The sequence below is a fragment of the Schistocerca gregaria genome, chromosome 9 (genome assembly GCF_023897955.1).
Source record: "Schistocerca gregaria isolate iqSchGreg1 chromosome 9, iqSchGreg1.2, whole genome shotgun sequence".
NCBI lineage: Eukaryota > Metazoa > Arthropoda > Insecta > Orthoptera > Acrididae > Schistocerca > Schistocerca gregaria.
In genome coordinates this window covers 69,390,066-69,401,357 of record NC_064928.1, presented here as the reverse complement: position 1 = coordinate 69,401,357, position 11,292 = coordinate 69,390,066, and the positions used below count along the sequence as shown (strand labels likewise).

The 11,292-nt window shown below is 40.0% G+C and overlaps 1 protein-coding gene across 1 annotated transcript in view; it reads right to left on the bottom strand.

Annotated features, from left to right (window-relative positions):
• Positions 1-504: 504 nt before the first annotated feature.
• The window catches only part of LOC126291637 (juvenile hormone esterase-like), a 156,306-nt gene continuing 145,518 nt past the window's right edge, over positions 505-11,292 (bottom strand). Inside the window, exon 10 of the mRNA XM_049985206.1 lies at positions 505-4,225. Within this exon, the coding sequence (XP_049841163.1) occupies positions 4,066-4,225 (160 nt within the window). The 3' untranslated portion in view covers positions 505-4,065. The remainder of the gene's footprint in view (positions 4,226-11,292) is intronic.

The following is an 11,292-nucleotide window of genomic DNA, read 5'->3' as shown; positions in this document are numbered from 1 at the left end:
GTAGCTAAATGGTTTGACACTTCAGGGTTTCCTTAAGAAAATAAATATAATATTCTACTTGTTAGCAAAAAAGTGCTAGGTTTATTGAAAGATGAGTTAAATGGTGATTCTATAATTGAATTTATTGATCTTCGAGCTAAAATATATGCACTCAGACTGAATCACAACGTGTAATTCGCAGAGCAAAGGGAGTGAAACAGTTATCTGTTAAGGAATTAAGCATTGATTACTATCGACAATGTATATTGAATTCAAATGTTAAATCCACTGAACAATATGTAATTGAGTCCAAGTGTGATGTAGTTTCTACTATTAAACAGCAAAGGCTGTGTTTGTCAGCAGACAATGATAAACATTTTGTACTTTCAGATAAGATCAGTACTTTACCTTGGGGTCACTATCAATTGAAAAAAATTTTATGGTATGTGAATGATTTTTCTTTTTATTGTGTAAACTTTAAATATTGTACATTTGTACTGTGGAAAAAGTGAAAATATAAAAAAGTATTTTGTATCTGATTTATTGTGAAAAAATTATAAACATATAATATATTAATAATAATATAGATATATAATAGATTTATTTTATTCTATTTCATCTAAAAATTCCACCAAGCAACCTCTGCAATACATTTTTATAGGAGGTGGACCATCAAACTGACAATATGCATTCAGATCATGATGCTTAGAACAATATTTATACTTAGAAATAAAATCATCATTCTGAAACACTTGTGGTAACATATGAAAGTCATGTGAAATGTCAAATAAAGAAGGAAACAGTTGTTTGGGAAACAAGTAATAGTCAATAGCATTCAGATTTTTATACTCTTCTTCCGTAAGTTTCTTATAAATTGCAGAAAGCAATTCACAAACATTTTTCGATTTAATCCAGTTGAACAAGAAGCAAGTATTATCATCATCTTCAGCAGCAGCAGCATTAGCAGCAACATCAGCAGCGCAGCCGAATCTGTAGTCTTCCAATTGCAGCATTTCAGTACCTTCAGGTAGAATTTGTTCCCGAATATTTAGGACATATGGGCACAGTAAAATTTTCGAAAACATCAATTTTTTACATTCATTGTTATCTTTTAGCAATAGTGAAATAAAGAGTGTAATGCACTGAAAGAGACATTAGTGTTCACAGCTTGTAGTCCAGGTTCATTTCCAACACTTAAATTAGCAACTAACACTCTCACTGGATGTTTGTCTGGTTTAGCATCAACAGTGCTAACTTTATTCATTTTCTTTTGCTTTTGTTTCCCTCAACTACTGGAGTGATGGAATGTTAGCAAATGAAGTGGAGGTCTTACTCAACACTGTTCTTATATCTGAGTACGCTTTGTGACTTGATTGATTGATGGAGTCCTTTCTATTACCGAATCATGAATGAGCAGGCAGTAAGCTATTGTATTTTTCAGATATTTTTTTTTATTTCAATCTTCATGTCAACAATGAAAGGCTTGAGTGTTTCAACTTGATGTGAACAGTCAGGGAAAATATCGGGCAGTTCTTAAACTCAGTATAGTTCAGGAGTGGGTTTCCTCTTCTTATATCACTCACTCCATAATACAATGATTGAAAATCAGAGTACATTTCAAACGCTTGTGCAGTATTTTTCGTTTCAAAGTCAATTGCAAAGTTCTCGTCTGGGAATTTAGAAGAATTTAAATACAACTTGAAATCTGACATGTTTATTTTGTCAAATACACTTGAATCAGTAGTAATCGAATTTCTGTTTGACTGAAAAGCCATTATTACATACATGGCTGTTTCAAGAGCTGTATTAAATTTAATTTTCCATGTCCATGAGCTAATTTCTGGTGCAATACACCTAGTCAGGTCCCAGTGACGAAACTCCAGACTTAGACTGACATCATTTTTTAAAATATTCCACAGTGATATTTGTTGCCTTTTGGACACTTGAACGCGTGGCATCTTCCAGCACATTTTCTCCAACACTACTTTTGACTTGGTATCTGCTTTATCTGTGATAATACAGTTAACATCTTGTCTGTTACAGATCAGCTGCAGTTGATGACGAGAATTTAAAGCATTCTTTTTATAGTCCTCTGCAAAGCCCAATATCATTTCCAGGGGGTTGCAAAAATTGAAACGTCGATCACCATCGACTACTTTTTTCAAATCATCTATTGTGCCCCAGCCAGCATTTTGCAAAGCATTAGCTTCACATGTTGTAAACGAAACAAACCCTTTCATCAATGTTGCAATTCCTGGATTACGCACATAATCAATAGTTTGGTTATTGAGACGGTACTGAATGTCTGAAAACATGTAATGTGCACAGTTTTTAGTTAACTCAATATCGCTAGCTTTCCCTTGTCCCCTGCATTAAGAAGCCGGCTTTCAATACACAACCGGCTCACAGAAGGTAACAGGTAAGTGTTTTCATTTTGTATAACAAGTGGTATGGTGTCGTGTGGAGCAAAAGCTGGTTGAACAAAAAGTTTTTACTTATGATACTGAAGGCGAGTAACAGAGCCGTGGACGAGTATTTTTTCTCTTATATTCAACATCCTTCTTAAATATCTTTCCCTGTCTGTTGCTGTAGTTGTTTTAGTTCAGTGTGAGACTAAAAAAGACTCGAATGAGAGCATGAAGAGGATGGTGTCTGTATTTATAGCACTCTGTATTCTAGTGATGATAGTATTTGTCAATTATGATGAGTTAAAACATTTTTCACTTTCCTTTTCTTTGCTTTTCGTTTCTTATTATTTTTGTTATACTTTACAGTGTCAATGCATCTGGTGTCTTTGGTTAAGCGAACATCTTGTTGGTACACAATATCCATTTTTTATCGTATTTTTCGTAAGTATACGTGAAGAGTTATGTTTTCACCGTCAAAATCGACAAGATTTCCGTCTTGATCTTTGATTGCTACACTTAATTCTGAGACGTATCTTGCAACTACTGGCATGTAAATGGGCCAGTTTGGTGTCTCCACAATCTTATATCCCGGTACAACTGTTGGCCAAAAGTGATGCAAAGTGTGTGTAGGATCACCATTGTGAAATGATCCACCTGAGGTGTTTCACTCAACGCATAAGACGTTAACATTCAGAATAACTGAATGTTCTGCAGTCTTCAAGTTTTCTTTAGCAATCACAGTTTCGGCAAAACTTAAAACTATGTTTGAGGGATTTTGAAATCTATAGTCACATTGCTCTTTATTATTTGACACCGACCTAGCGTTTTATTGTAGCTAATTTTTACCGATACTAGAATCTTTTTTTCGTTGAATTGTCATTTTTCTAGTTGTATGCAGAAATTTCTCTTGATAACGTTGTAAAAATATACTGTACACGGATTAGTAAAGCAATACAATAACACAAAATACAGGACAATTAAAACACGGCCAGTGGACGTAAAACATGATAGTCTTCCATCTACTGTGTACAATAAAATCAAAATGATTGATCCACACCAGTCAATATTCAAAATTGGTGATTATCAGAATTAGTAAACAGAAGGCGGTCTTTGACAAAGGATACTCTGCAAATTGGTCCACGGAAATTTTCAGAATACGTAAGGTACAAGAAACTAACGCAAGAACCTATTTCCTCGAAGATTACAACTCTGAGCCCATATCTGGAGCTTTCTACGATGCAGAGCTACAGAAAACCAAAGACCCATCGGCATATCTTGTTGAAAAACTCATATGCAAAAAAGGAAGCAAAGCTTTGGTAAAATGGCTCTGATTCAGCAATTCACACAACAGCTGGATTAATTTGAAGAAATAATCACAGTCATTGCTCAGTTACAACACGTAGAATATGCTGACTCACATGTGTGTGTGTGTGTGTGTGTGTGTGTGTGAGACTGACTCATGCGGCCGACTGTCTGACCTTGGACAGGTACCAGAGTGTGATGACTCAGATGGGTACGATGCGGTAGCGTTAAGCGTCCACGCTGCGTATACACGTCCACAAAGTGTTCTATAAGGTGCATTGACTATCTGCTGACGTGGATAACATGCAGAGAGAGCTGAGAGTGTTGGGAGAGGGCACTGCTGCTCGTTGCAGGGCGGGGGCGGCGTTTGCTGTCCCTAGCCGCCGTAGCGCTGGTACAGGGCCTCCCAGAACGCCGCCCTTTCGGCGAAGGGCCGCCGCTCCACGCTGAACCCCTGCCGCCCTACGTACAGGTAGGCGGGGTCGCCCACCGTGAACGCCGGCCACGAGACGTCCAGCTCAGGATCTGTTGGTTTCCTGTGGACACACGTGGGATAGTCAGAACAGATTTCGGAAAAATTCAAAAGCAAAGGCGTCAATATTTAGAGTGGAAAATAAACGTCAGTGCTTCCAGCACCGAGGGAGAATGGATAGGCGGAAAATACACAAAGTAACATTTTGGGTCAAATTGAAATAGGTGATAGTGGGTCCAAAACCGACTGTATTGAGATTGGGAACCAGTGGTCCAAAATACATATTTACTGTGTTACGGACATTCACAGCATATGTCACATAGTAGCAATGTGGCTCATAGTAACTGCTCAAACTGACGACCACTAGTCTCACTGCACGCTTGGAGCAGATCCCTGGTGTCTGTTGTACCAGGAGGCAGGCAGCTTGGACCCTAGCAAGCTGGTCTTCATCAGTTTCTACGGGGTTTTGTACACCAACATCTTATGTAATCGCACGAGAAAAGCCCAGAGGTGTGAGAACTGGCGACCGCACTGGCTGTGGGACTGGACCTCCCGTTCCTGTTCAGGTGCTCGTGGACTTTAACATGGAAGTGGGTTGGTGCACTGTTGTGTTGAAGCCACAGTGGGTACAGTCTCGAAGAATTATGGCACCACATCTGGCATGAAAACTAGGTTATGTGAACCTGTCAAACGGGGTGGTAGCAAATAATGTCCTATTAGGTGATTTTGGCAGTGCTCACCCATATATTGACAGAAAATCGGCGCTGGTGGCCACCGACGCGGGTGCCGTGGGGATCGTTCTCACTCCAGACATTGCTATTGCTGCTGTTGGAAACACTGTCAAGGGTGAATGTGGCTTCATCCATGAATAAAACGAACTGTGGTAAGTTTGGCACTTCAGTACTACAGTGGATAATCCACTGGCAGAAGAGAGGGCATGGCTCAAAATCCGTTGGTTCCAGTGCTTGCACATGTTCTTCATGATAGGGGTGTAATAGCTGTGCCCCCAGTATCTTCCACACTGTATCCTTCGAAGAGTCTGTTTCACTGGCAAGTTGACAGGTGCTTACTGCTGAGTGGTAGGCCACACCACCATCCCCTCGATTTCTGGCTTGTGCACATCTCTTTAGGGGGAACTTTGGCCACTCTCTGTGACGTGAATGACCCCGCCTCTGTTAAGTTGGTATCCATGGAGATAAACTTCTTCCATTTAGGATGATACTTGTTAGGAAAGCATTCCCCGTACATTCTTGCTGCCACACCGTATGTCTGTCAACTCTCGTGATGGGTTGAGTTCCTTTGTTGACTGTGCACCATGAACTGTATACAGTAACTCACTTCACCACGGACACAGCATAAGCTGTCTGATGCAATAGACAACTAGTGATAGTGATGTGCATGCAGCACAGGTTAGTGCACCAGTGTGATGCATGCAGTTGTCACACGACACACAAGCTGTGAGCTAAGTTGTGCATGGTACGTCTGTTTGGTAGTGACAGGTGTACACTGTTTAATAGCCGCTGCCTGTTCTAGTGTACAGCAGACACCTGGGATCTTTGCAACAATGCAGCATGTTTCATGCATCTTTGCAATACATACATTGATTGTGAGACTGATGGTCATCACTTTAAACAGTTACTACCAAGTACGTTGTTGTTATGCAGTGTCTGCTGAGTATGTCCACAACACAACGAATGTGCACTTACGGCCACAGGTCCCCTATCGGTTGTGGACCCACTATCACCTGTTTCCAGTTGACCCAAAATGCTTGAGACACCCAATCGCATATAAAGTTATGTGGCAGCTATGGTGCGATGTACTGCTCTTACTGTTAATAACGTGTTGTAGATACACCCTTCAAGCGCATTTTAAATTTTTCTGTTCCTTCAGCTTTTATCTTACATAACATATGTTCCTTTATCATACATGAAACTATACGATCTAGACAGAGCGTCTCCCAGAAGGAATGGTCCATATTCAGGAAGTTGACCAGAACGACCATTCGAATAAAAAAAAAAAAAAAAAAAATCATGAGGACATATATGCTATTTTGAATGGTTTCCGAGATATAATGCATTTAATGCACATTGTTATTTATTTTCTGTGATATTCAATACGCTGTCAGGTTTACACAAGCTCAACAGTTAATTAAACATTACAACATGTGCTTTGTAAAGTATTAATTGAAAAATACGTATTTGTAACACATTCAGTCCTAAGCATTATCGTACACGTAGCACAGTTGCACAGTTCAGGTTAAATGTTCAAAAAGCCCACCGTCAACTTCAGTGCAGTTAGGCAGCCTCAGGAGAACATATTGTGTTGCTTGCCTGGGAGCCTCTGCACGTTGCCTAATGAGGGCAGAAGCGACCATCATGCGACCAAGCAGTTCTTCTCGCTTGTACACCTTTCGTTTATACAACTCAGACTTCATCCAGCCCCACAAAGAAAAATTTAATGGGGTAAGGCCTGGTGATTTTGGTGGCTATTTTATTCTATCAGGACCACTCAAGCAATTAGGGTAAGATAAATACTTGAGCGCCACTAGCTCAAAAACAAATATACAGCATATGTTTTCCATCTTGGAAACCATTCGGAATTGAACATATGACCATAGAAAGCTTTGTGCTTCAAATGAGCGTTCTTTTAGTGCCCGTGAGTGTTGGTCATTCCTTCTGCGACACTCTGTACATGACGAAGTGACAATTTTTAAATACACATATTATGCCAGAATTTAGAATGTATATAAGGTGTCTCATACTACGTCTTCTAATGCACTGTAATTTCATTTTCTGGACTTTTTATACAACTATATTTACAGTACCGAAAATGAAACTGCAGTGCATTAGAAGACGTAGTATGAGACACTGAGACACCTTACATACATTCTAATATCTGGAATAATGTGCGTATTTAAAAATTGTCCTCCCCCGCACGTACCATGGACATTGCCGTTGGTGGGGAGGCTTGCGTGCCTCAACGATACAGATACTCGTACCCTAGGTGCAACCACATTGGAGGGGTATCTGTTGAGAGGACAGGTAAACGTGTGGTTCCTGAAGAGGGGCATCAGCCTTTTCAGTAGTTGCAGGGGCAACAGTCTGGATGGTTGACTGATCTGGCCTTGTAACACTAACCAAAACGGCCTTACTGTGCTGGTACTGCAAAGGGCTGAAAGCAAGGGGAAACTACGGCCGTAATTTTTCCCGAAGGCATGCAGCTTTACTGTATGGTTAAATGATGATGGCGTCCTCTTGTGTAAAATATTCCAGAGGTAAAATAGTCCCCCATTCGGATGTCCGGGCGGGGACTACTCAAAAGGACGTATTTACCAGGAGAAAGAAAACTGGCGTTCTACGGATCGGAGCATGGAATGTCAGATCCCTTAATCGGGCAAGTAGGTTAGAAAATTTAAAAAGGGAAATGGACCGGTTAAAGTTAGATATAGTGGGAATTGGTGAAGTTCGGTGGCAGGAGGAACAAGACTTCTGGTCAAGTGAATACAGGGTTATAACTTCAAAATCAAATAGGGGTAACGCAGGAGTAGGTTTAATAATGAATTAAAAAAATAGGAGTGCGGGTAAGCTACTACAAACAGCATAGTGAACGCATTATTGTGGCCAAGATAGACACAAAGCCCACGCCTCCCACAGTAGTACAAGTTTATATGCCAACTAGCTCTGCAAATGAAGAAATTGATGAAATATATGATGAGATAAAAGAAATTACTCAGCTAGTGAGGGGAGACGAAAATTCAGTAGTCATGGGTGACTGGAATTCGGTAGTAGGAAAAGGGAGAGAAGGAAACGTAGTAGGTGAATACGGATTGGGGGTAAGAAATGAAAGAGGAAGCCGCCTGGTAGAATTTTGCACAGAGCATTACTTAATCATAGCTAACACTTGGTTCAAGAATCATAAAAGAAGGTTGTATACATGGAAGAATCCTGGAGATACTGAAAGGTATCAGATAGATTATATAATGGTAAGACAGAGATTTAGGAACCAGGTTTTAAGTTGTAAGACATTTCCAGTGGCAGATGTGGCTTCGGACCACAATCTATTGGTTATGACCTGTATATGAAAGCTGAAGAAACTGTAAAAAGGTGGGAATTTAAGGAGATGGGACGTGGATAAAGTGACTAAAACCAGAGGTTGTACAGAGTTTCAGGGAGAGCATAAGAATGGGGGAAAGAAATACAGTAGAAAAGGAATGGGTAGGTCTGAGAGATAAAGTAGAAGGCAGCCGAGGATCAAGTAGTTAAAAAGACGAGGGCTAGTAGAAATCCTTGGTTAACAGAAGAAATATTGAATTTAATTAATGAAAGGAGAAATATAAAAATGCAGTAAATGAAGCAGGCAAAAAGGAATACAAATTCTCAAAAATGAGATCGACAGGAAGTGCAAAATGACTAAGCAGGGATGGCTAGAGGACAAATGTAAGGATGTAGAGGCTTATCGCACTAGGGGTAAGATAGATACTACCTACAGCAAAATTAAAGAGACCTTTGGAGAAAAGAGAACCACTTGCATGAATATCAAGAGCTCAGATGGAAACTCAGTTCTACGCAAAGGAGGGAAAGCAGAAAGGTGGAAGGAGTATATAGAGGGTCTATACAAGGGCGATGTACTTGAGGACAATATTATGGAAATTGAATAGGATGTAGATGAAGATGAAATGGGATATAAGGTATTGCGTGAAGAGCTTGACAGAGCACTGGAGTCGAAACAAGGCCCCAGGAGTAGACAACATTCCATTAGAACTACTGACAGCCTTGGGAGAGCCAGTCCTGAAAAAACTACCATCTGGTGAGAAAGATGTATGAGACAGGCGAAATAACATTAGACTTCAAGAAGAATATAATAATTCCTATCCCAAAGAAAGCAGGTGTTGACAAATGTGAAAATTAACGAACTATTAGTTTAATAAGTCACAGCTGCAAAATACTAACGCGAATTCTTTGAAATCAATAGTCACATTGCTCTTTATTATTTGACACCGACCTAGCGTTTTATTGTAGCTAATTTTTACCGATACTCGAATTCTTTTTTTTTCGTTGAATTGTCATTTTTCTAGTTGTACGCAGAAATTTCTCTTGATAACGTTGTAAAAATATACTGTACACGGATTAGTAAAGCAATATAATCACACAAAATACAGGACAATTAAAACTGGTAGGAGCCGACCTCGGGGAAGATCACTTTGGATTCTGTAGAAATGTTGGAACACGTGAGGCAATACTGACCCACACGACTTATCTTAGAAAATAGATTAAGGAAAGGCAAAGCTACGTTTCTAGCACCCAGGCAAATATGCCCAGTGTATTTACAACCACATCACAGGCAGCTACAATTCTCGGAACTAATTCCAGCTCCGCATCCTACGTTTCTAGCATTTGTAGACTTAGAGAAAGCTTTTGACAATGTTGACTGGAATACTCTTTTTCAAATTCTAAAGGTGGCAGGGGTAAAATACAGGGAGCGAAAGGCTATTTACAATTTGTACAGAAACCAGATGGCAGTTATAAGAGTCGAGGGGCATGAAGGGGAAGCAGTGGTTGGGAATGGAGTGAGACAGGGTTGTAGCCTCTCCCCGGTGTTATCCAATCCGTATATTGAGCAAGCAGTAAAGGAGACAAAAGAAAAATTTGGAGTAGGTATTAAAATCCATAGAGAAGAAATAAAAACTTTGAGGTTCGCCGATGAAATTGTAATTCTGTCAGAGACAGCAAAGGACTTGGAAGAGCATTTGAAGGTAATGGACAGTGTCCAGAAAGGAGGATATAAGATGAACGCCAACAAAAGCAAAACAAGGATAATGGAATGTAGTCGAATTAAGTGGGGTGATGCTGAGGGAATTAGATTAGGATATGAGACACTTAAAGTAATAAAGGATTTTTGCTATTTGGGGAGCAAAATAACTGATGGTGGTAGAAGTAGAGAGGATATAAAATGTAGACTGGCAATGGCAAGGAAAGCGTTTCTGAAGAAGAGAAATTTGTTAACATCGAGTATAGATTTCAGTGTCAGGAAGTCGTTTCTGAAAGTATTTGTAAGGAGTGTAGCCATGCATGGAAGTGAAACATGGACAATAAATAGTTTAGACAAGAAGAGAATAGAAGCTTTCGAAATGTAGAGTTACAGAAGAATGTTGAAGATTAGGTGGGTAGATTACGTAACTAATGAGGAGGTATTGAATGGGATTGGGGATTATAGAAGTTTGTGGCACAACTTGACTAGAAGAAGGGATCGGTTGGTAGAACATGTCCTGAGGCATCAAGGGATCACCAATTTAGCGTTGGAGGGCAGCGTGGAGGGTAAGAATCGTAGAGGGAGACCAAGAAATGAATACACTAAGCAGATTCAGAAGGATGTAGGTTGCAGTAGGTACTGGGAGATGACGGAGCTTGCACAGGATAGGGTAGCATGGAGAGCTGCATCAAACCAGTCTCAGGACTGAAGACCACAACAACAACATATTTACAGTTGGCTCTAACTGGCACCAATTATTTAAACTTTAGGTAATCTACGAGGGCATGCGAATGAGGAATGCCTCTGATTTTTTTATGTGACAGCTCAAAATATATTTTTTCCAGTGTCTGCATTAAAAAAATTATTGCTGGTGAGCAAATTTGGAGTACATTGTTAATTCTGAGACTGTAGCCTAGAACTAATACATAGTTGTTAACATAATTTTCAAATATTAAAAACTATTTTTTTTTTAACATTTTTACATTTCAGTAATTTAAGCAACACTTCAGTGTAAAAGAGCCAACGTAACTGGTACACCTGCCAAATATTGTGTAGGATCCCCGTGAGCACCCAGAAATGCCACAACACAATGTGGCATGCACTCGACCAATGTCTGAATAGCACTGGAGGGAACTGACACCATGGATCCTGCAAGGCTGTCCATGAATCTGCAAGACTACGAGTGGGGGAAATAGCACGTTGCAAGGCATCCCAGATATGCTCAGTAATGTCCATGTCTGGGCAGTTTGGTGGCCATCGGAAGTCCTTAAACTCACAAGAATGTTCCTGGAGCCACTCTGTAGCAATTATGGAAGTCTGGGGTGTCCCACTGTCCTGCTAGAGTGTTCCAAGTCCGTCGGAATGGAATATGGACATGACTGG